At 40.6% G+C, this 26,493-nt stretch overlaps 1 protein-coding gene across 1 annotated transcript in view; it reads left to right on the forward strand.

Moving 5' to 3' along the window:
- ERBB4 (erb-b2 receptor tyrosine kinase 4) overlaps positions 1-26,493 on the forward strand; it is an 819,609-nt gene that overhangs the window by 494,338 nt on the left and 298,778 nt on the right. Inside the window, exons 8-12 of the mRNA XM_025202487.1 lie at positions 1,728-1,841; positions 6,500-6,626; positions 13,036-13,109; positions 16,115-16,205; positions 19,376-19,575. Coding sequence (XP_025058272.1) covers positions 1,728-1,841; positions 6,500-6,626; positions 13,036-13,109; positions 16,115-16,205; positions 19,376-19,575 — 606 coding nt within the window. The remainder of the gene's footprint in view (positions 1-1,727; positions 1,842-6,499; positions 6,627-13,035; positions 13,110-16,114; positions 16,206-19,375; positions 19,576-26,493) is intronic.

Genomic DNA, 26,493 nt, shown 5'->3' on the forward strand with positions numbered 1-26,493 from the left:
TTCCTGCTGTTATGATTCAAATCTGCAAAACAATGAGAAAGTTATAGGTATTTTAGTGATTCCCCATTATAGTCTATGGCCAAATCTCTGAATTGGCCAAATTGAATTGGGACAGTGATTCAAATCACCAAATTGAATTACTGTCCCTCCAAATCAACCAAATCCATATCCAAAGTGAATACTTGCTGCTTCGCACAGGACCAATAGATAAAGATGCTTTTTCTTTATAGAAGGGGAGTACAGAACGTTGCCACTGGCCTTCTCTGAGCCATCCGGTCCTAGATAGGGACATCTGTATGCTTCTGAAAATATTACTGGAATTAATCCTTTATTTTAAAAGGTGCCTAAGTAGGTTATAAATAAGCACAATTCTCTGTGGTCAGTCAGCCAACATATGCATTCTTATCTCGTCCTCATAATTTCTGACAGACTGTTGTCCATTAAAAAAGACAATGTTTAGTTTTTCTCTTCCTCTGTCCACCAAGATCTGTATTGTCTTATGCTAACCAAAGCATAAGTATGATAGGAGAAAGAAAAATCTTTTAAATGGAACCTTAATTCAGCCCAAACCAGACTCAGAATTTCAATTTGTACAGTATTCCCCATAGTTGTAGTAGAGAAGACCACAATGATTGTCAGAAATATTAAGTGCTGAAGTAATGTTAAAAGCAAGGGTTAGATTCTTCCACCTTGCTTAAACTGAGGATACGTGTTACTTACCAGAGCAGTCCCATTGCTCTCAATAAAGTCTCCACTAGTTTAATGATGCCCCTTATACTTGCTCATTATGAAAATAAAAGTTAATTGGCATATAGGCTCTTCCCTCCTCTTAAGTCTTTATTATTCTTTAATAATTCATGATTCTTCCCCTGAAAGTTTAAGACATTTGAAATTAAGTCGTTTCTAGTGCTTCTTTCCACTTGTGCTCCTCTCATGAAAAGAAACATGGGTGATAGGTATTGTAGGCATACATCTGATTTCACAGTCTTTTTAGATCAAGACAGGTCATTTTTCTTGGTGGCAGCCTATAAACCTATAAGTATATAATGGCATGCACTGGAAACTGGGAGAACATCTCTTCACCAGGGCACCCCATAGGAAGACTAGGTTCAGTGGTCACAAACTCTTGGAAGACTATTTTAGGCTAGACATAAGGAAAAACTTATTTACTGTCTGAGTCACCAGGGCCTGGAATAGATTCCCCCCAGAGGTGGTGCAGGCACCTACTCTGGTTTCCTTTAGGAAACACTTGGATACCTATCTTGCTGGTATCATTTGACCCCAGCTGACTGCCTGCCCTTTGGGCAGGGTGTTGGACCTGATGATCTTGCGAGGTCCCTTCCAGCCCTAATGCCTATGGAATCTGTGAAATCTATGAAATTTCAGTAATTGGATAGAAAAGAAATCATCTTCACACCATTTGGCAAAATGGTAGTGGATAAAACTGTTAAAATGTAGACTTAGTGTAAATCCTTAGTGACTTAGATTCTTAGGAGAGCTTCAGTCTCATTAACTTCCATGGGTCTTCACCTGTCATATTTGATCCCTTTTTGCAAATGGGATTTAAACTCCTAAATCACTTAGGTGCTTTTGACATTTTTACCCTCTATTAAAACGTTAAGTCAATAATTAAACTATTTTTATCTTCAGAGTGCAAAATTACCAGTCTCAAGATTACATAGTATATTGACACATTTTGAGTACTGTCCTTTTTTTCCCCCCTCCAGATAACTTTGTGGTGGATTCCAGCTCCTGTGTACGTGCCTGTCCTAGCTCCAAAATGGAGATTGAAGAAAATGGTATTAAGATGTGCAAACCCTGCACTGACATTTGTCCTAAAGGTAGATGCTAATTTATCATAGCTTTTCTTGGAATTAGTCTTCACACTGTGCGGGCCGCCTCCCGATCCCATCCATGTCGCCATGTGCGAGCCGGGAGCGATATGCGGACCCGTCTTTGCGCACGCGGGCTGTGGCCAGCAGCCCGGGCACGCAGGGTCAGAGGAGACCGTGCGGCGGCAAGGCACGCATGGGCTAGAATTAGTCACAGAGGCGTAGTGGTTGATTTAAAGATTGTTTACTTACACCAAAGATGGTCGCGGTGCAGGCAGGAAAACTTGCTTGAGTTACAGTTGCAGATAGAAAAGATAAGAGGCGGACTAGAGTTCCTTCCCGTGAACACTCTTCTAGCCCATCCGGTTGGAGGCTCTAAACTGCGAGCCCGTCGCACCAACCGAAGAAAGTACTCGAGACAAAGAGCTCTGAATAGACTCACATGAAGTTTGCTAGGCTCCGTGGGTCCTTGTGCGTGCAGGGAAGAGGGATACGTCGAGGATTGCGCTCGGTGACGGGGAGAGGCTAGAGGCTGATCAGACCCCTGTTGCCTGCTTTAAATGCGCTGGGTCCGATAGGCTCCGCAGTGCTTAGAGATCTTCACACAGCGTGAAGTCTCCTCCTCCTGGTGTTCGTGGAGTCCTCCCTTGCGGGGGTCCTCCTCGGAGTTCTCCAACTTGGGCGGAAACCACCCAAGCCTCTTATACGGCTAGCAAGCCAATCACTAGACGCCACGTGTGCATAATTTAACACAAGCCAATAATGGGGCTCGAATTAAAATACAAATGATGGGAACTCTTTGCACCGAGCATTTCTTAGATGCAAAAGAAATGCACCATGCAAAGAAAGCTACAAATTGGCGGGAAATTTTCCCTTGCACCGGGGTTCTCCTTTACAGCAGAAAATTCCACGGTGCAAAGAAGCTGCAATTTAGCGGGAAAATAATTCAGTGGTGCCAAAGCACACACAAAAACAAACAATCACAACTTTGGGTTGTGACACACACCTGTACTGCAAAGCAATTTTTAAAAAATGAAATATTATTCATTAATAAGTTTTACAATATCCAGTAGCAACAGCTGAAGGACATTAAACTATGGTGGCTAAATTTAATGTATTTCAGGTTTATCACTGTGATATGTTAATATGGATAACGTATGCATTTCTTCTTTGGGAAAAAGCCAAGACTAGTATATTTTATAAATCCTTTTTAGAGGAATAAAAGTGTAAGGGTTTTGTTAATGGTTGCTAGTATTAATATTCATACAAGTTGAAGCTTATCTGTGGGAAATGTATAGGGGAAAAGTTCCAAAGCCCTCACTACTCATGGGGTACCTGCAGACATTTAGGGGAGGCACTAACTTATGGTGCTTTACACAAAGTGCCATGAGTTAGAGCCCTTCCTCCCCGGCCCCACCGACTCAACAGATGGGTCAGCAGGACTCAAGCTTGCCTACATCAGCCCTGGCCAGTGGGCAGGGGTGCTCCAGCAGCCTCTCAGGGAGTTGCCAAACCACTCCTCTCCCTAGCCCCAACCCTCACCCCCAGCTCCAGGCATGGCAAAGCTGAGCCAGCAGCTGGGGTAGGGGAAGGGAGCCCCCCTGCCTCATGGGACTCCCCAGCTTCCTTGACTGGAGTATTGGGGGGAGCCAGGCTGGGACTGGCCTGTGAGGTGGGAGGGGGCTCCCTTCCTCGATCCCTGGCCTGAGCCTCTTGACAATGGCAATGCACAGCTGTTGGCTGGGCTTTGCTGTGACTGGAAATATGGTGGGGGGGCAAGTGGGGTAGAAGAGAGCCCCTTTGCCTCGTGGCCCCAGCCTGACTCCCCTCAATACCCCACCTCCAGCTCTGGCCATAGCAAAACCCAGCTGGCAACTATGTGCTTCCTCTTCTCCTTCCCCCTCCCTCCCTTGCTACAAAGGGAGGAGACTCTCTCCTCTCTGTAACAGCCCTGAGGGTAGGACTGGGCTGGTGCCGCTGGCCATGCAAAAAGTTAACCTTAGAAGAACCTGAACAGAAGTTCCCTAACACACTGTGCTCTAGAGCACCTTCTGCTAATAACTGAATTATCAAGGGTTAGTTTTTTGTGTGATCATCCATTGTAAATGCTCTGCAACCATGAACATTTGTTATGTAACAGCTGTAGAGTGTGTTCAGGTGTCAGATCATGTGAAAAATATAACTTGTATAAGCATCCACTAACTGTACTGTTATCTTTATGGGATATCCCACACCTCCAATTACAGCTTTTGGGGGCTCCACTTCCTTAAAAGATTGTTCCTGACCTTGAGAAAAACAAAATGCTCTCTCCTTCCCTCTGGTGGAATTAAAAGAGGTCCAAGACTCTTTCTCTTACCAGGAAGCTTCTGAATGTAATGCCCATTCCATTTGCTTTACCAATAGGTCATCAGTGGGAGGGTCATGCATATATTTTTCTTAATACAAGATACCAGCAGCAGTAGGAATAAAACACTACCTGTTTTCCCCACCACCAGCCTGTGGCATTCTCCTATACCTGTTGTAATAGAGGCAGACACCAGATGCTTCATGTAAAGACATTTAATAGACAGGAAGCAGGTCAAGCCCCAAACAGTAATGCCACAAGGGATGGAAGCAAACAAACAGAAGGACCTCTGCCTCATGCTGATTTAAATGCAGATGGTCTCACTGAATTCTTAAATGAATTCAATATTTATTTCTTGAGTCTAGATGCAATAAATAGCTCTTCCCCAAATGTATACTTCCACATGCAGGCACACGTGTGCACAATTTTCTATTTGAGCTCATAGCCCTACATATTAGGAAGGAGGAGAGTGATAATACTGTTATCATTTAAACATGTGAGAGGGGCTCAGATACTGCAATTATAGGAGCCAATGTAGGAGTCTAATGTAAGTAGCTGTCTGTGTTGTCCAGTTGTAATCAGGGGACACTGTACCCAGGTGACTAGCGTATATGCCAGAGCATGCAAGTTTTGAATTAAATGGAAGGGCCTCACTGGAAAGCATCTAGCTATATTGCTAACAGCTGCATAACAACTAACAGCTTGTTTGTCAGTTGGATGCTCAGGAGGAATAAGGGAAACATTAGCACTTCTTTCTTAAAGGGCAAATACCTAAAAATCCATATTTTTTAGACCTTGAAAAGATTGTTTTCAGGCATGGGCAAATGTTCTGAACCCAGGGTATTCAAACTTTTGGGGTTGCAGGCTGAATGAGTGGTGCAGGACCAATCCTCAGGCTGGATTAAACCCTGTGCACCAGGATCAGGCACCCCACTTCCTCCCTTGGCCCCATACCCCTGGATTAGGACCCTGTGCTGCAAGATTGTGGTGCTGTGCTATTTCCATCAGCCACCAGCCACATGCCCCACAGTCGGAGCCTGGCACTGCCTCCCTCAGCTGTATACCTCCCTGGGGCCTGTGCCAAAAGATTGGGACCCCTCCCTACTTTCCTTGGCCCGTGTTGCCTCCCTGGGGCCCTACGCTACTGGATCAAGCCCCATGCTGCCTCCAGAAAGTCAGTGTGTGCCCAGATGGGCCCCAGGCTACCTATGCTTGCCAATCCAGCATATTATCTTGCTTGGGACCTTCCAACAAATCCAAAAGTTTGGTGGCAGTGGAATGGCAATTGGTACTATCACTTCTCCCACCACCCAGTTTTTGGACTTGTAGGGACCCCTGCAGGCTTGAGTGTATGGTCTGGGGGCTGGATGTGACCTGGAGGCTGGGAGTTGAGCATTAAGGCTGTTACAAAGCTTCATTTGCTGATTCGATTCAGCAGAGATTCAGCCCGATTTGGCAGCCTAGTCTCTGAATTAAATCAGGAGACCCTTTAAACCCTCTGAATTGAATTGGAACCCTCCTAATCAATTTGGAGAGATTTGATGATTCGGATATAGACACAGCTTTAAATATTTTTTCTACATACCTCAAGGTACCAGGCGGCTCATTAATGCTGACATGCTGGGGCGGATAGAGCATCCCATGGGAGTGTGGTGGGGTCCCTAGCATGCTCAGCAGTGGACCTGGAAGTGGACCAGAAGCACTTCCGGTCCACTTCTGGGTGCACCGCAGCACGCACAGGGGACCCACGCCCCCAGCTCAAAGACTGGTGCCTTCTGGGTCCAGGGTTCCTCCCCATGGCTGATCACTGAACCAGTGGGACATGGGGAGCATCCCCCATGCACTCAGTGGTGGACCTGGAAGTGGACCGGAAGTAATTCCAGTCCACTTCTGGGTTTGCCACCAAGCAAATGCCCACCCCCCCTAACTTCTGTGGGATGCTCCATCTGCCCCACCATCTTAGTATTCACAAGCTGCACCTGGTACCTCAAGATATGTAGAAAAAACATTTAAATCTGTGTCTATGGCCGAACTGCTGATTCTCTGAATCAGCATCAAATCTTCAGATTCAGGTGAAATGAATTGGGACAGTGATCCAAATCAACTAATTGAATTGCTGTCCCCCGATTCAGGCTGAATCAGAATCTGAATCCAATATGGCCTGTTTTGCACACCCCTATTGAGCATCCCTGTTCTGAACCATTAATAGAACCATTTTGCCCATTTCTGGAGCAAATAAATTCTCAGGTGAATAAACAGCAAACACTTCTTGATTAACTGAACATTTTTACCAGCTGTTTTCACATGTTTCTTGTTCTGGCAGCGTGTGATGGCATTGGCACAGGGAGTTTGGTGTCAGCTCAGACTGTGGACTCCAGCAACATTGACAAGTTCATAAACTGCACCAAGATCAATGGAAACCTGATTTTTCTTGTCACTGGGATTCATGGGTGAGTCCAAAAACTTTGTGGCAGACTGTGGTTTTGCGGCAGGAGGGAATTAATTGTGGACATCTCTGACTTGTGGCTTCTGGAATGGCTGATTAAATAGAAGCTCCCAACTAAATTGGTTTTCTCTTCATTCGGTGAAGTGCTGATTCTGTCAGCTTGATACTTATATTCAGCTTTTATGTAGGAAAGGACAAAGAAGAAAGTTTGTGCTGAGAAAGGGGAAGACAGCTGGGATATAAGATTACTTTATGAGACCCTGTGACTGGATTGGAGGGACAGCCTTTCAGAGGCTGGGAAGCAGAGAATAGTTTGCTTCAATTGAATTTCTTATCATGAACTAAAAATGACCTTATCTGCAAAATGTGGATGTATATCTGGGAGCAAATCCTTGTGTCTCCACTGACTATGACAATATACATAAGCTGAAAAACTTCCCAATGGACTTTGACCATTAGATAAGTCATCTATGAAATGCATATTCAGGTGTGAGTTGCAAATACCCATATACCAAAGAGTGCTTAGATCCAGTGTTTCAGTTTATACATATCTGTATTTTGCATCTAAACACCATTAAAAGCTCAGGGACAACTGAAGAGATTTTTTTTTTAAAGTAAAGTTTGACTGACATCTACATTTTCCCACTCTTAAGGAAAAAATAGTTATAGCATATTTTTAACATATAATTGAAAATGTAACCTCAACCAGCACTTTAGATTGTATTTAGATGCACTATTGGTTATAGTTAAGGTCAGTATCACTATGAATGGGCATCTTTTTTCCACCTGAGATGCTTCTTGGACAAAGAAATTCTCTTTTGATACAGCAGTGAAATACAAGGCATCTACCAGCTCTATTGCATTGTCTGTCATCCATCCTGAAAGGATTAGCCTTGGTAGAATAAAAGTATGATTAGATCTCCTTACTAATTCAGACCTCCTGTGAGCATCAATCATCAGCTGTGGTGAATTAAGTTTGCCACTTTGAGGTATAGCATTCCCCATTAAAATGAACAAAGTCCTACAAATGGATGAACACAGCGAAACACTTGGAATGTTTTTCTGTTATGTCAGGTACTGCAGCTATTTTCACGAGCGCTAACAATAAATACGTATTCAATTTTTTCTACCACTGTATAGCTTTCTAACTGTCAACTTCTAGCATCTTATCTGTAGGTTCCTTAGAGTTTTCATCACTGGATGTTGAGATCTGATATCTTGCACCACATCCACATTTGGAACTTCACATCATGGAAAAGATACCATTAACTGAACTGCAACAAATTAATATGAAACTGTTGGCATACCTAATTGGATTTTTCCATAGTCTTATATATTCTGAAATCTAGAAAAATAAAGTTGCCAATGGCAAGAGATCTCTCTCAGAGTATGTTTCTACTGCCTCTGAGACATGGGGTGTTGCTGCTGTGAAAGCAGACCTGCACATTCACTCTCTTCTGGCATGTACCAAATACCAAAATGTAATGCAACTGCCATTAGTGTGGAACTAGGCACTCACATATAAAAAGGTCTGATGATGACGCTGAAAGTACCCTAAGTGCACACCAAACAATTGTTACTCTATTCATTTTTGGCATGTGGCATGTACAGAACCCAGTTCACGCTGGTAAACCTTAGTATGTCTCGAGGGTATAGATTTGCCCTCAAACTGCTTGACAGGGTGAGGTAAAAGACACCTGATTTCCTGATACTTGGATTGGATATCAAGCTGAAGTGCTTGTTTACTTAGAGTCTCATCCAAAGCACATTGAAATCAGTGGAAAGTTTCCCATCAACTTCAGTGGGATTGGATTAGGACTTTAAAGGTCAATGATTATAAGCCAGCAAATTTAGGTTATGACTACATAAATGGTCTTCTAATCTTTCAAAGCAGGGACTGCGGTGTGAAAGGTTAATGTAGCATGGGATAAAGGATGGGAATGGATAAGGAACCAGATCAAAGTGATTTAAAGAAGCTCTGTTCTAGATTTAGGTAAGCACTGGGTGCATCTACATGTTCATTAATGTGCCATTATTACAGCATATTAAGTTTAGTACATGTAATAACACCAAAATAATGCACTGTAATTGGTGCTACTGCGTATTAGCACAGGTGAACACTTTTAGGTGATGCTTAATGCCCATTGGACTAAAAATACTGTGCATTAGCACAAATGAAAGCTTTTTGTGTGCCACTTAATGCCCATTGCACTAATCTACTGCTCATTTAGCTCATTAGCACAATTTTTGCCAGCCATGCTAATGCTTAGTCGAATTAGTCTAATGGGCATTGAGCATCTCATGTAGATGCACCCACTGAGCAAGATATTGCAAGGCTCAATGCTCTGACTTCACACTGCCTGAACTGTAGGAGTGGCCAACCAAGGACCCAGCTATAAATTTGTTAAATTCACATGGTAGGTAGAAAGCTAGTCAGGCAGCCACAGAAATTTACAGGAATCTGAACATGCCCTGTGGCTTAGCTGATGCATTAAGTGAAATGTAATTTTGAGTATTAAAAGGGAATTAGTTGCAAAAATGTAAAGCAGAGTTGTGAGATGAATCACATTAATGAACCTGTCTAGCATAAAGCAAGAAACGTTGGCAGAAATGACCTTGGAACAAAACTGTATCCTTCAGTGAAAGGATCCAAAATAATAGTTTATTTAAAAAAATAGAAAAGGATGAGTAAAAGCTAAAATATTTTGTCCAATGGAACAAAAGCTTAGAGCATTAATGCTGAAAAAATGCAATGCTCTAAACAGCATCCTGTGTAAAACAAAAGAATAAAAGGTCTAATACCAGTCTTGGGCATCTCAATGAACTTAGTCTTTTGCATCACATAATAAAACATAATTGTGAACAGGAATAGGTTAAAATAATATGTCCTGTTGTTTAAAAGCAAAACACATTTGAGAATTAATTAAAAGCACTTTATAGTCTTGGGTCAACTTTTTTCAATTAAGCTTATTATTAAATTTTACAAAATACATTTACAAAAAAAAAAGAAATTAAAAGAAAAGGGACACCAGTTATACAAATGATGCTCTAAATAATTTGACAGTATAGAGCAATAATAATGATGTATATTTGCCACTTAAATTTTATTTATGGAAGTTGTTTACATGTACTCTGGATAAATTCTATCATTTTAGTTTTAGAAAGGTTTTACTTAATTTTGTTTGTATTTTAGATATAAGCACACTCAATATCGTAGGACTATAAGTGGCCTCTGAGGAGTTGAGGGATGTTTTTGCAGCGAGAGAATATTTTTGAATTGCAGATGTTAAAAAAACAGTGTTTATTTTAATGATCTTTTACCTAATAAACTACAATATGCTCATTGCTCATTTAGGTCTTGTACAGGCATGCATTTGAAACACTTCATATGCCTTTCAAAGTGTGAGCAGATAAAAATGGTGGAAATATTTCAATAATAGTCCTGTGGGAAAAAAACTTGTTTTAGAAGTTCAAAACACTTCAAAATGAAGTGGTTCCTATTGTCTGTACACATTCTACAGAGCAGAATGATGTTCCACTCTGACAATTCTCTGTTTTCCTGCTGTCAGACCACAGCTTTGAATCTGAGCCCTTGGGCTGACACTGTGGCTGCTTTCTTGGCCTGCTTCCCATAACTAGCCACCCAGACTGGTCAAAGTCAATGTGAAGCCTTCAGTAAGGCCTAACCCTCTGCCCACTCCCTGTTACCAGAGTGTCTGGCCTAAGTCCACTTCTAAGACTCTGCTAAGACCCTCCACATCTCCCATATAAACCCCTGATTTGGAACAGGAAGTGTCTGGGCAACAGGTTCAACCTGACCCAAGACTGCTTTGCTGGTTCTGCTACATTAGCTCTCTGCATCAGCTTCTGGCTTCTTGATGTGGCTTGCCCTCCAACTCTGCCCTCTGCTTGATTTCCTGGCTTCTTGGCTTGGCTCTTCCCTAGCACTCAGACTGATCTGCTGGCTTCCTGACCCTGTTTGTCCTCAGATCCTACTCACGTATCCTGGCCCTGGATGCACCTTCTTTTTTCCAGTAAAATTGTTTAACCTGCTTAACCTGACAACTATTATAAAGTGGAAAGAGAATCAACATTAACCCCCCAAAAAGGGGGCAGGGAGCGGGGAGCAGAAACCAAAATCACTGAGGGCCACAGATATCTTTCCACCCACTGTAATGGATTTTAGATAAGCTTCATTGTCCTTTATCAGTATTACTACATATTTGCTTCCTAAGTGCATGGGTGAAGTGAACTTCATTAATATATGCATAGAGAAGTAGTTAGCCTGCCTTCTGCCTAATATATGTATGCACCACTTGACATTCAGTTTGAGACTGAAAAAGCATTGGATAAGGCAGGATGAGGCACCTTTGCACTTCAAGAATGGTATTTCCTGCAATAAAGTATCTGGAAGCTTTGTAGTTTTCAAAAATAGTGTTCCTTAAGAAGACATTTCAATGAAATGGCTTGCAAAATGTTAACTTGTATAACTATTAGCACCTAACATTGACAATAAGCCTGGAAGTTGGAAATGGAAATTAAAACTAAATGGCACCTGCAGCATAGCATACTAAATGGGAAGAATGCATCTTTATCTGCAGTGGGGCCCTTCAAGGATTACTTTATTGCCAGCATTGGAAAAGAAAGTATAGAAAAGAATATGAGGCCATTTGGGACAAATAAATCTTTATCCCTTTGTCTGTTCTTAGAAAATCCTCAGGAAGGAAGTCTTCAACAAAAAAAGGGCTGCACTACCATGTAGTAAATGATTCTTTGCTTCTTCTAAAAAAGTCCTGAAACACTGTTTAATTTAGTAATAGCTTTGGTACATGGGAGATTCAAAGGTCACTGACATCATTTTTTGGGAGGGGAGGAAGGGAGAAGCATAATTAAAAATGAACGAATAAAATGAGTGGCCTAAAAATGAAGTGCAATGGGAATGGTTTGGGAAAGAATGTATGTATTATCCTACATTTCAGTAAGCGGATCAAATAGCTACACCAGACGCATTACCTTCTCTTGTTTATGGGTTTGAACTGTAATTTTTTGTCCTTAAAACCTCCCTGACATTGAGATTTCAATGTTTTATATAGCAGCTTCATTTTTATCAATGAGGGATTGGGAGGGGGTGGGGAGGGGGGGTTGCTTTTTGTTCTTTCTCCTCTTTGATGTTAATAGATTGCAAGAGAAAAAAAATTATATTTTTATGTTGAATAGTCAAACCTGTCATCTACTTTTATGAGAGCCCCAAATTGTTGAAAATTAGGTTTAATGTTTCTGTGGCCCATTGGGCTTTATGTTAAAGATTCCTGAATTCATTTCACTCATACTAACTTGGAAATGCTCTCCATAAAGTTTAGAAGTGACCCCATTACTCTATTACTGTACTGAAGTTTGAGGACATGGCTCCAAAGGCAGCATGTTTGATTATCCATATATATCAATTCTAAGCAATTTTCCTCTTGGAAAGTCGAATGAAAAGATGTTGGGAATGCGCACTTCACTTCTACTAAAGTTGTTTTCTATCCCAGGCATATTAATTGAAAATACAAACATCCCACAGCACAGTATCACAGAAGACCTTTTTTCTTCGTACTCGTGAAAGGTCACTTTTTCTTGGTTAGCCTTTATATCTATTTTCTTCCACAAAGGGGTCACAGCGTAACAAACTTTCTTTTGCATTTAGGGGGTATTTTCAGAGCATTCTCTTGTTGTCCTACATTAATATTTATTTGCCTGATGACAGGGCTCATGAAATGAAAGTTGCTTGTACCCTGGCCTACTCCAGCAGCTGCAGGACTGATTTAGAGTTTTTTTACGTGGTTTTGGCTGCTTCAATTTAGAGGTGAAAAACTTAACACAGTTTTGTGGGGGTCCTGATTTTCAAAAGAGTTCGCATTCAACACTTTTTGAAAACACAAATCCTTTAGCTTACTTAACAGAGCCATCCTTACGTCACTGGTTGCTTTTGAAAATCTTAGACTACTTTTAGTAACAACTTTAATGATATTAGTATTGCTTTAACAGTCATGGCACTAACTCATTTTCAGCACTATATCTTGAAGATTAGTTTGAATGAACATCCCCATACCTGTTGAGGCCATGTGTATCAGTGGCTGAAAATCCACTGCATTTCATAAATTTAAATATTTACCAAAAATTTTTGTAGCCTGATGGTTCAATACACTGAGCCTCATCTCTTGCTATCAGTATAAATTGGGAAACATAAGGCTACAAACTCATTGAGGACTTTGCAGTATCAGGAAGTTTAAAGAAATTGGAAAATGACTTGGTGTATTTGAATGGCTAAAAGCGAAGTGCTGACATTCTGAATAGTGCTACTTCATGAAGAAGTTTATAACCTTGCTCATTTTATATTCAGAACCTTACAATATGTCCTTCTAATCTTCCAGGGACCCATATCACACAATTGCAGCAATCGACCCAGAGAAATTAAATATCTTCCAAACAGTGAGAGAGATAACAGGTAACACACAGTTCTGATGCTATATAACTTGATCTCTTTTCTCATTTTGCATTTGTATTTGACATTTGTTGTTATTTGAAACACACAGAAACCTTTGGATACAGACAGTGTCATAAATTTGATAAACATTTAGCCAAATCCATACCAGTTGTTATCCACAAGTGCATTTCCTTCATTTCAGTTAATGCAAAACATTCTCCAATTCCGGGGTTTTTAGAAAGAGGGTGGCAAAGAGATGTCAGGACCTGATTGCTAAGTAGGATGGAGATCCTTGCTACATGCCATCAAGATGGCAACCCTCGGAGGACTTTTGCTGAAAAAATAGGAGCCACAGCATAGAAAACTGTTGAGGAATTCTGCTCTAACATAAAGGTTTAACTTTAAAGCATTTCTACCAAGGAATTAAGTAAGTGTTTCCCATCTGTGTGTCACACTTTCATAGGAGACATATGACTAGAATTCCAACTAATGCTCCATGAACTTGCATCTTGTTTGCTACAGCTTCATCTGTCAGGGTTTAAGAACTCATTAATGATGAGTTCTCTTCCAGTTATTCTTTCCAAGATATTATATACATAATTAAGGAAAAGCAACAATCATGGTATGCACATAAAAATGCTTCTGGGGGGAAGCTCTTCCTATTTTTAATTGACCTTCTATTACATGGCTCCCTAACCTTTTCACCACTCAATAAAATGATGCAACTTGTATCCTAATTAATATGGAGTGTAGCCCCAATTAGTCAGTGGGGTTAAGTGGGTAAAGTAAATTCTGACTCTCACCCTAACTAGGGAAACATCTTAGATAACATAGCCCTTGTTTCAGCATGGTACTTAAACATGTGTCAGAAGTTAAACACCTGAACAGTCCCATTAAAATTCACAGCTTTTAATCTCCTTGACTTGAGGGGGCTTACTCAGGCCATGGACAGATGTTACCTTTGCATCAGGACATATGTGTTTTTTCCAGCACAAAAAGTGAGCATATAGGCATTCAAGCAGTGTGTGGTGGAAAAAAAATCAAACTGATGCTGTCATAAACTGTTAGCTCTTTCCAGCTGCAACTTTACTGGAGAGCTGAGTTTTCCAGTGCCATGTGAAATGCGTGTTCAGTTTCATGCGGCATAATTTTGGTTGCTAGGATGCCAGTATCCTCTGCTCTCTCTCCCCCTTCCACACGTTGCAGATAGTGCCAGGACCTGGTTACTAGGGACCTACTTAATTCATGGATTCACAGATTTCATGGGAATCATGAAATCAGGCATTGTCCACAAAATCTACAAAAACCCCCCCCAACCCCAAAACAAAAAACTTACTAAAAATACAATGCTGGCTTCCCCGTGGGAGCCAGCAGTTCTCATAACTATTGTGGCCTGGCCTCGCAGCCCACTAGGGTGTACCCAGGGGGAGCTGCCTGTACAAAAGGGAGCAGTCAAGGTGGTGACCACCCCCCGCCACTTGCCACTGCCTGGCAGAGAGAGATACCTGTCATGTAGCCCCACTCCTCTCTACCACAAGGGCTACATGATGGGCAGCCTTCTAGGCCAGTCAGGGATGAGGGATGGGGCTGCATGACAGACAGCCCTCTTGGTCAATCAGCAGCAACGGGCAGGGCCACCAGGGCCCTTGGCCAATCAGAGGCATGGGGGGCGGGCCTTGTGATAAATCCATGAAAATGGTGTCTGGTGCCATGGTCAGCCTGTAAAATCTCCCATCTACCACCTTGATTTGGATAGGTCCCTACTGATTACTAGGTAGGAGAGGAAGTCCTGGCTACATGCCAGAAAGATGGTAGAAGGCCACTGGAGATGCTAATTCCCACCACAGCTTGAACCATCTCTGCACTGTTCAGGTGGTAGTAGGAATTCCCCCAACTTCCCCCTGCTTCCCATCTGCTCTCTTTGTTGATCTGCCAAGGGTGGGATTACGGTTAGGGTGAGGGAGTCCCTGCCACCAGTGCTAAAACCTGGTAAGAACTGGGGCTCTGGCAGGGGAGGAGAGCAGTTCTGGCCTGTGCAGGCCCTGCAGGGCAAGGAGCTGTCCTTGGTAGCTTTCAGCAGCTACCATTTGCTCACTGATATCCTGCCTCCTCCCCCAACTGAGAAGAGGGCAGACAGTCAATTATCAGCCTCCCCTGTGGCAGAAACACCCAAGGAGCAGTTCCCTATTACCCTCTGGCTGGAGATCTTGGATTTAAGGTGACTTTGTAGCTTTCTAGCCAAGGGACTGGAATGTCTGTATGCCCTCCTTTTTGCCACATTTCCCTAGCACTTCAGATTTCCTGGAAAGTTGCAGCAGTGTGATTAAACACCTGCCCACAGCCTTATGCTTGGAGTTAGACATGTCCTTAAGGGCTTTGTTAAATCAGGGTGATAATGAACCATGGTGCCATGTGTGGTGCCTGTGAGATGCTGCTTCTTCCTGCTCTGCAGGGCACTCCTACTAAGTAGTATACTAGTAAAGCAAGGATACCACTCAATCCCTGGTGAGCTGTGCACCTGACCCTCCAAGTCCCTCAAAAAATGATATGGTTGAGTGCTGCGGAAGTTATAATGTCACAAATTGAAATTCTCAGTCATTTCAAAGCTCGGTTATTTTACTCAGTTTCCCTATAAAAAAATTATTAAACACACATTAACAAATCCCAGCAACTTCAGTTCCTAGAAAATTTGATTCTGTCCACTGCCTTAGACTAGAAAAAGGTGGGGAGTTGAGGAAATATGAACTGACTGTGTCTCTCCAGCTTTGTCCTAAGTTTGGCTTTGGACTAGGTATGAATTTCCTAAAACAACTTATGTACAGTCCCTTCTTTGTTATGTGCAAGAGACTGCACTGCCATGTCTTACTTATTCAAAGCTGGTGTCCCATATCATTCATTACTTATGTATTCTGCTTTCCAGACCTTTGCTCTCTCTTTATTATGGAATAATCTATCATAATTCAAGTACACAATAAAGTAGCCTCAGTGGCTGAGATGATGGGACATTTCTGTCTTTTTTTCCTTAGGTTACCTGAATATACAGTCATGGCCTGAAAACATGACAGATTTCAGAGTGTTTTCTAACTTGGTTACCATAGGTGGGAGAGCCCTTTACAGGTAAGATTTGCCTTTCTCTATTAATTTAATGATTTATACTGTGCTATTACTATTTAAATGTTATAATATAAATACCATAGAGAATAAAATCCCTCAAGAAGACTAGTCTAATTATAAACTTTAACTAGTTTTTCACTTAATACTAGTTACATATACAAAGTTCCTGCACCTATTGAGTTTATTGATTTCAAAATGATAGCTTATGATTTTCCACCAGAAAATAAATTTGTTGTAAAAAATTTACTGTTAATGAAGGAATGGACAGTGTGCCCAGTCTAGCAGTCATGTTTTAAATCTTTCACGTGTTTCATAGATTTCATAGACATTAGGGCTGGAAGGGACCTTGGAAGATCATTGAGTCCAGCCCCCTGTTAATTGGTATCACTAATTTGGTATCACTCATAATCTACCATTCAGTAATGTTTTAGCATAAGCTAAACCCACATTTGAATATGCTAGCTCAGATGCTATTTGAAACTCCTAATGCATGCATAATATTGTACATCTTGCTTCCTAAACATAATAGAAGTAAAATGCAAGAATGATCACTGAAATGCCTGTACTTGCATATGGGACTTGCAATAGCTAGCTAGTTCTACTTTTACAAGTGGTATTTTGATATGAAAGCTGATATAGAGAAGTCAGTGTTAGAGGGAAGAAAATATGGTGAGAAATAATGGGGAAATGAAACAATATATCTGTATGATATATACAGTAGCCTCTCATTCCCAATTGCACAAAATGTTCTAAATCCGTCAAGGGATTCTGCTGACATTGTAAACAACAGCCCAAGTAGATTATGAATAGCAGTGAAACCTTGAGATTGAATTACAGCCCTGTATCCAGTTTTTGAAGCAGTGATTTTTATTTAGAATAGCTAGAAAACAATTACAACCATTCAAAAAAAAGTAGATAATACCCAGAAAAGGGATTTTGGCTTCATTCATTTGCATCCATAACATAATATGCAAAGGCATATCTACATTGTACAGGTGAAGACTTACTCTTGCTATGAGAAAGAAGTGAGACGACAAGATACTGTGATATAAGAAAAATGTATGTAATGGCAGACTGGAGGTGTTTCATTAAAGCTTCCAATATCGTTGGAAGAAATAAGACTTTTAATCTGACCTGAAAAGAAGACTTAAATCAATTTTCCATATCATTCTTCTACCATTCTCTCCTTTGTTTATAGTCTATCTAGCCCAAGATTAATCTCCCCTGTACCCCTTATTTTTTTATACTTATGTGCTGTAAATTTAAATAGTGAAAATAGATGAAACTATGACTTTCTGCAGTAGGTGCTACAAACATCCAATAATAGTAGTGGCATGAACATCCTTATCCCATTACCTTCCCTTACCATAATCTTACAGCACTGTCACGTTCCAGGAGACAAATTGGCAGGGCTCCTTCATTGTCTCAGGGTGTGGACAAATGTAATATTTAGAATGTTCTAAATACACTTTAAATCCCAAGAATCCAGATGCTCAGGCCACTTTGGACCGCTTTAAACTTCCCAGAATGTTACAAAGCATGCTGGTAAAATCAAGTACTTTTCTGAACCAATCCTCCTTGAACTGGTTCAGTGGACACAGAGCATTCCATGACTAGTTAGCCACCCAGCTCCTCACCCTCTACTCCCAAACCCTTGTAGGGCAATGGAGCTGCTCTGTGATTTAGCCAGGACTGTACTACCCAAAGATCTATTGCCTATAGAGACCACAGTGTGCAGGGATGGGGAAAGCACAAAGCCTCTGTTTCAGTTTCACCATTGTATCAATGCTAGGGATCCTGGGCAGGAGGCCCAAGCTTATTTGGTGGGGAGGGGAAGACAGGTTCTAGAGGGAGGGTCTTTGTAGTCCTCTGCTTGTGGTGGATGGATAGTTGTGCCTGTAACAGTAAACCCCTGCTGGGTGGTGGTGGTGGTGGTGGGGAACTAGAGTCCTGCACAATGGAAACTTAAAGCTGTGGGGGTAGGGGGAGAAGAACCATTGCACAATGGGCACTTACTAGAACCAAATGGCTGTCATTTCCATGTTCAATTTGAAATGAAGTAGCCCATTAACTGTTAATTGTTCCTGCACCCTGTGCTGTACTTTTACAGCCAGCCCTGCCCAGCAGGTTCCACCCTACACACACATCTCTATGCCGTTACTGGTAATGAAAAGTAACTGAGTAGTTAGAAAAAGTGGAAGAGTTCTCGAGGAACCCCAAAGAATCCAGCTCCCTCAGAATCACAAGAAGGGGTCCAGGCAACCCCTCCACTCCAACCCCATGCCCCAAGCTAGGTCTTCCTCCCCTTCTAGAAATTCTGGGGAAACTCATTGATCCCTGGAAAGCATGTTGGTCTAGGTACTCTACCACCTTCTGGTGGCATTATGGGAGCAGTACAGTCCCTAAAAGAGGAGGTTTCTACTTAAAACCCTTAGTAGTGTATGTGTGGACACTTCTGTCCAGGGACAATTGTGAAACCATACCCAAGCGGTGATATGCTTGCAATGGGTCAACTGTTATGTCTGTTTGCACCCTCAAACTAAGTGGTTCTATGTGTTCATTCAGTTCTCCATGGTCATGTAACTATACTTGATGTCCTTTGATTCTTTAAAATGTGTTGTGTATGAATAATATTGACAGCAATTGAAACTAAATTCCCTTTTTGAGTTATTCTTTTTAATTCATTTTTCAAATGAGATATTTAATAATTATTTTACAATTAAGATGACTTCTAGAGCTGTTCAGAAATCCCTTCCTGTGAAAAATGTAATGTTTTTGGAAAGAACATCCCCCTCCCCACTCAGAAAGAAAAGCCAACATCTACAAATTGTTTTGTGACAACTGTTCTGCATAAATTGTTTTTTGAATACTGGCGTACTTGGTTTTTGCTTGTCCAATGACAGCACAGGTTACTTTCGTCACTTTTATTTTCTCTCTGAAGGCAGAAAATGTAGTTGAAAAGTGCCTTCCAAATGATATTTGGGGAGGCTATCATTTTGATTTTTCTTGAACAAATAATGGAATTAAAAAAAAAAAACCTGAAGAAAAATTTCCTATAGAAAAAGTGTATTTTTCAAAACTATACGTTTAAAACCATTCTAATGGAAAAGACCCAGGTAACTTAAATTCCACATTCCAGGGCTAATGCACTTCTATTCATGTTTCTTTTCCAGTGGCCTTTCCTTACTTATCCTCAAGCAACAGGGGATTACTTCTCTACAGTTCCAGTCCTTGAAGCAGATCAGTGCAGGCAACATCTACATAACTGACAACAGTAATCTGTGTTACTACCATACAGTCAACTGGAGCAGCCTTTTCAGCACACCCAACCAAAAGACAGTGATCCACCGAAATAAAAAGGCTGAGAACTGCAGTAAGTATTTCTGATCAATGCAAATTTTTGTTTGTGATTGGGCAAAATGAGATAAGTAATGGATGATTTATATACTGTGGGCTAGCTATCCAGGAGTGTCACTTGCCATTAACTTCCTAAATATCAGTGGAGCCTTGTCTATTCACAGAAGCTGAGAATTTGACCCAGTATGTCTCTGATCAGATTTATAGACAATTAAAGTGCATTTAAGTATGACCAGCTGTAAAAGAGAAGAGCGGGGGCACTGCTGTCTCACCATGTTTTGAACTTCCCAGCATTAGAGGCCCATTTTCACAAATGTAAATTCCAAAGTAATAAATGTGAAGTGACTATAGAGTTCCTGAAAGATGTCAATTTGACAGATTTGAAAATTGTTGTCCTTTTTTCATGGAAAAGGACTGGCAGTGAGTGTCTTTCCCAGCTGGCCTACCCAAGTTCCTTCATCATCTTCTACAAAGGTCACTGTTGGGGATGATTGGATCATTTAAACCTTTCTCACCTTTTTGTCTTCACCCTCTGTGACAAGGTTACTAACAAGGTGTTAATTACTGCTGATTGTATGGTTTATTTGAAAGCCTGTCTGCTTGTAACTAGATTAACATCCACTGCACTGGAAAACAAGTGCATTCTATGAATGTGATGGGCAGAACAATCATAGTTATGTTGAAGTCAGGCCAGGAATTTACTGGTACATAAAAGACATCATATTTTTTTAATAAAACAGTTCTGTGTCAGCTTCCTTTAGAACTCTAACAAAGGTGTACATTTATGAAGCTACTCCCCAGTTTAAGTGACATTTCTTGTATTTGGGCTTTTGCTATATACTTCCTTGGACTGCAGCCTACCTTTTTCTTACTCTTCCAGGTTGTTTTTTTTTTTTCTTTTACCCTCGTCTCAATGTAGGGTTGGGTATTTGACTAGGCAAATACTGTTCAGTCAAATATTAGTCAAAATGGTTTAAAAATGCCAATAGGTCCAATAATACACAGAAAAAAGGCACAATTTTTCCATTAAGAAATGTGTCAAAATGAAAAATAATATATCTGTCAAGAAAACTACAAACAAATGTGGAGGGGGGGTCGGGGCTTTTTTTAGTAAAATTGCTATAATCTTTGACAGGTCAAAAATATAGTCAATTGACAATATTTGACTGGCCAATCGACTTGCTTGCCAACCCTATTTGTGTCATTGAATTCTTTTCTATTCTCTCTATGTTTTCATACAATGTAAGATGAGTGCTGCTTCATATTGAGTGAAGTACCTTGACTTGCTGACTTAAATATGTTGCATGTGGTTTGTCTATGCTTTCATTCTGTCACCAAAAGAGAGTAATGTGTACAGCTAAGTCTTGTTTTCGTAGGTTTGCTTTTTCAATACTGATGTTGTTCTGTGTTTGTTAGAGAAGACATGTCAGCAAAATATGCCCTGCACTTTGAATGGGACCTGATGTAAGGTTGTAATGATCTTTACTTCCTCAAATCATTTCAGTGTTTTCAGCTGGTTCCCAGGATAGTATTCATTACACACAGAACAACTTTTCCTTTATGGAAGAGTTCCATCATGCCAAAAGAGCAAACTTGTTGATTATGGTGCTCATTCTGGAGCATTAGGGGTTGTTGTTTTTTTAAGTATCCTGAACCTGGGTCATCAAGCACCAGGAAGCCAAGACCAACAGCTTGAATCTGATTCACATTTTTGTAGGAACCAAGTGTAGACAGCCAACTATAGGTATAAAATGCTAAAGGCAACCTAGAGTGCTGAGGAGATGAGCTGCCGAATTCTGTAGCAGTAGCCTGCATCTGTCTCATGGGTTCATGCCTAGATGTATAAAGTTTCTGTAATCTGGTCAATAGAGATGGACACAGTCATGAAAACTGAGGCTAGGTCATGATCTGATAGGATAGGATATAGTAGCAATCCAGAGATGATAGAAAATGTTGCTTATTGTAATGCTGCATGGGAGTTCAGCATCAAGAAGGAATCCAATAACATTCTTAAACTTCAGGCTGACTTAACTAATCATGGGTGTGCACCTTCAGCCAGAGTAGGCTCTACAGTGGCTATGAACATTTAAAAATGTTTTCTTCTATCCTGAAGTAAAACTTGCTTGAGTTTTAGCTTCAACCAGCTCTTTCATCTGACCAAATTGTTTTAGTGGTTCCCTTAGTCATCCTTTTTATTTCTCTTGTCTTTTGGTCCTCTTTGGGCATTTATACACATGCTCTGGCAATGGCAGGGATGGGAGGGAGGCTTTAATTAGAGCAGTTCCAAGAGCCGCTCTAATTAAAGTGCTCAAAGCTTCATGTGTATCAGTGCCTCTGCACTGAAAAATGGTGCACTTTAACTAAAGCTAGTCAAATGATTTTTAGTTAAAGCACCCTGGCCCCCATTTTTCAGCTCAGGGACACCGAGGCACATGGCACTGGAGTCTGCTGCAGTGCAGTAATTACTACACTCCAGCAGGCTCAATTAATCAAATCTGCTCCAATGTGCTGTAAGTACAATGAGTTGGAGCAGCCTCACTGCACATTTATAGGCACCCTTTGATTCCCAAGCTCTTGTGTGGTGTTTGAATGTCAGATGAGCTCCACTTGTCATGTAAGAAGCACATCATTTATAGCACTGTTATCTCATCAGTTTTCACAGATCTTGAGAGACTATGAGCAGTCATAGAGCTTCCAACATATCTTACAGTAACATCCTGTGCTACAGTCCTGTCCACCTCCATGACCTAGACCCAGGGTAAAATGTTCACAGGAAGTAGTAGTCATCCTTTCTCCACCCCCAAAATAATAATAATAAAAAATGTCAAACAAGAAATAGAAGGAAGATGGAACAGAAACCTATATCTTATCCCATAACAGTTGAGCATTGCTTCAAGGTCTTTAGAGCTTGGAGATTATATTTTAGGAGACAACAAAAAATAAATGGCTCTAAGGTGAACTGCATATCTGGGCTATAGCACTTTTCACTTCCTGCAACAGTTTCTCATTTGTTTCACTGGCCTTGATTTGCTTGGAGGCTTAGTTGAATACAGTATTAAATGGTTTAGGGAGCTGGAAAGTATTCCCGTATTAACTGTCAAGACTCCTATGTCAAATGGCTTTTTGTTCTTTTGTGTAATCTCTAAATTTAGTTGGCTTTGAAATATCAAAAACTGTCAAAATATGGGATTCCCAACCCTTTCCAGACATGGAAGCCTACATCTGTTGTTGGACTGTTCTTATTTTGTAGACTTATAGGAAAAGAAAACAAATTATTTTTCTCCGTAATAAAGAGGAATGACCTATCAGAAATAATTATCTATAATTTGTTAAATTTAATATTAAAGTACCTTCTGTGTGTTTGAGGACAGTATGGAATAAATGACTAAAGGTGAATAATGTATCTGAGCTCTCATCCTGTAAACTTCATTGGGGAAAATAGTTTCTAATTAGTTTCACTCTAACAAATCTGTGTAGGCTATTTTACCCTGGTGTGTGAAGCCAACCTCTCTAAAATTGCCTCTAAACTATTCTCATGAAAAAATTGTGGACACATGAAAGTCAAGTTTTAGGTGGTTAACTTCCTGAATTGTAAATGCAAACATCCATTTAAAAGTTTTTCTCAAGATGTTTTTAATGTAATGGACATTTTGAAGAGGCAGCATTCATTTAGCAGACTGGGCATTAGACTGAGTCTAAGGAGATCTGTGTTCTATTTCTATGTCTGCGACTGACAGACTATAATCCTGGGCAAGTTACTTCATCCATTTTTCTTCACACCCTTTGGTTGTCTTGTCTGTGTAGGCTCAGACTTTTGCAAACACTTACGTGCATGTTTCACTTCCCTACTCAAAATATTCCCATTGAAGTTAGATGCACTAGTCAAAATTTGGAATCTGAACCCATGAATATGTATTTGCAGGATCTGGGTCTAACCTCTTCGGGCAAGGACTTTCTCATTTTGTGTGTCTAAACAGAGCTCAACTCTAAGATTTTATTATAATACAAAAAATGGCAATAAAACAGGTCAACATAATGAAGTATCAACAACACTTCTAATATTACTTCGTATCTAATTCACTCTTCTTTTCAGTATCTACTTCCTGCCACTGAGTGACACAGGATACTGTGCAAGATGGACCTGTGGTCTGTCCCAGTAAATGACAATTCTTACATTCTTAACTTAGTGCAAAATGTACATCTTTCTTCAAGTTGTGTGTATATATGTGTGTGTCTGTGTTTGTGGAAATTCTCAACAAAACGAGAAAAATTAGATTCTTTCTCCAATTTTGCTGATACCTTAGCAAAAGAATCCAAAAAAGACATTGTTTCTTCAGTTTCATTATCACAAATCTCTCTGACCCATGTAATTATTACAATCACACTCTAGTATGTTAATCAGCACTCCTTTGTATATTTTAAACCATTATCCACTTATTTTCCTACTTTCATCAGGAAGATTGTTCTTGTGTGGGGCTTATTTTTAGGTAGCTTCACTCAAAATAGAAAAGTTATTTTCATGACAGCTTCCAAGATCAGCAAAGTTAACATCATGTTTGAACAACTTTTATGAAATATTATGATCTGGTGATATCCTCCCCAAGTCGTTTGATACTGTGTTCAACTAAGCCTTCATATAGTTGATGCCAGTGAAGTACTGAAAAGTTGTTCAGAGTTTAAAATGTCTGGAAGAGTTTAGAATACAAGAATGTATTTTAAAAAAAAACACACTGGTGTTATTTAAGAAACACTACTAGTAATAGTGTTGTTAGGGTATTTGTCAACTGAGTTTGGCAGAACATTTATTGTTTGAATGATGAATCATGATGAGATAAAGATGATGGATCTCAATCATTCTGAAAACCACTAGAGACTTATCCAGTACAGGAAATATATTTCACTTTCCTGGTACTCTCAGAATTGGATCATCGTCCTACTGGTATTTTTACAACTTTATAAAAACAGTAGATATTTGGTGTTTGTTTTCACAGCCTGCTGGCTTTTAAACAAATAAAGTCAAGATCACCTTTAAGAAGATTCTTTTAGCTTCGCATTGGTAATGAACTTCTATATCTGTGCAAAGTAAATGGGTTGATTGAGAAAGCTTACTCTTTGTATGTTTGTTGGGGATATGAAAAAAGCATCTGAATTTTGAAGGGCCTGAATAGGACAGCAATCTATAAAATTCAGGCAAAGGTTTTATCTGACTCATTCACTCAACATTGTTATAATTCTAACTGAGCCACTGTGGCATGTCAAGGTTTTTTGGGGGAAATTATTTGAAAGCTATTTGAAATCAGCCTACCAAGATCCCTAACCTCTGAAGCGATCCTGAATAAAACACAAAAAACCTAATACTTACACTTCACCTGAAGTGGAATTTGTTGCCTCAAAGGATAATTAAATGAGTCACTCTTTTTATCTAGGACCTAGTGGAAGTTAAAGGACAGAGAAATCCAACATGAGTTCTCCTGAAGAATGGAATAGCTGCCCTAATAGGTTATTCTATCTCACATTTCCATCACCTTATCATGCTTCTGATGTGATATTTTAGAATTGGCTAGTAGTAACTGACCAGTGCTCTGACATTGGAAGTGATAGTCATATGTACTTGAACTGTAAGTGCACATCAGATAAGCTATATCTATAGCCCTATAGATGGCTAGATTTGGATGGATGGAAAGAGGACCAAGCTGCAAATAAAATTGGTAGGGAAAATGTGTACAATAGCAAAAGCAATTCAGGATTAAATTTATCTTTCTCCTACTGTGTTTTAAAAGAATGTGATGAAATTGTGCCATAGTGAAAATTGTGAATTTTTCCAAATTTTATGTGGGGCAAGATTTCATCCATTTTTCAGAAAGGCTTTGGTTTTCCACAGCTTATGTTCTCCGCAGAAGCTTAAACCGTATTTCCAAAAATAAATGTATAGCAAACACATTTCATTATTGAAAATGTAGACAACACTCCATAGATATGTGTGGGTGTTGAACACTCACAGCTGAGATATGAATTTAATTTTGTACTGCATAGTTATAAAATGTTAAAAATATTGTAGGGTGTATTTTCAATGCAGAACCCTAATGAAACATCCAAAAATGACCAACCCTCCCCTCCATTCCCTGGAAATAATTCTATAAGCTAAGCTGGCTTGGGAATGCAGGTGATAGGTGGACATCTTCAGGCACGCAGCTGTGTGGACATATGCTTGAGTAACTAACTATTCAGTTGTATCAAAGTAAAGTCTGGAGTACCAACCTAAATGCAGTGCGTGGAACTCTCTTCCAGTTCATAGTTTTCACCCCCTTTAATTGCTATTATAAGTTGTGCGGGCCGGAAGCGGTCCAAAGCTTTCAGGGGCACGCGGCGGGCTGTGGCCAGCAGCCCTGGCACGTGGGTCAGGGAATTCGGCACGGCAGACTAGAATTAGGCATGGACGCGTAGCAGTTGATTAAAGATTATTTTACTTACACCGTAGATGGTCGTGGTGTAGGCAGGAAAACTTGCTTGCGTTGCAGTTACAGATAGGACAGAAGAAGAGCGGACAAGAGTTCTAACCGCGAACTCTGGTCCAAGGCCGGCTGAGAGCTCTAGAACCGCAAGACCGTTGAATCAACCGGAAGAAATAACCCGAGAAGAGCTCTGGATACCACGATGGGAGTCCGAAAGGTGACTCTCCACGAAAGCGCGCAGGGAAGGGTACGTCGAGGGATCAGGCGGCGACGGGGAGAGGCTAGAGGTTGATCAGGCCCCTATATCCTTCTTAAGGCACACGCTGGGTTCGTTAAGCTCCACAGCGCACTTAGAGTTCTTCACGAGATGTGAAGTCCTCCTTCTCCTCCTCCAACTTGGGCGGAAACAGTCCTCCTCCTCCAACTTGGGCGGAAACTGCTCAAGCCTCTTATACGGCTAGCAAGCCAATCGCTAGCCGCCA

The sequence above is a fragment of the Alligator sinensis genome, unplaced genomic scaffold (assembly GCF_000455745.1).
Source record: "Alligator sinensis unplaced genomic scaffold, ASM45574v1 scaffold730_1, whole genome shotgun sequence".
NCBI classification, from domain to species: domain Eukaryota; kingdom Metazoa; phylum Chordata; order Crocodylia; family Alligatoridae; genus Alligator; species Alligator sinensis.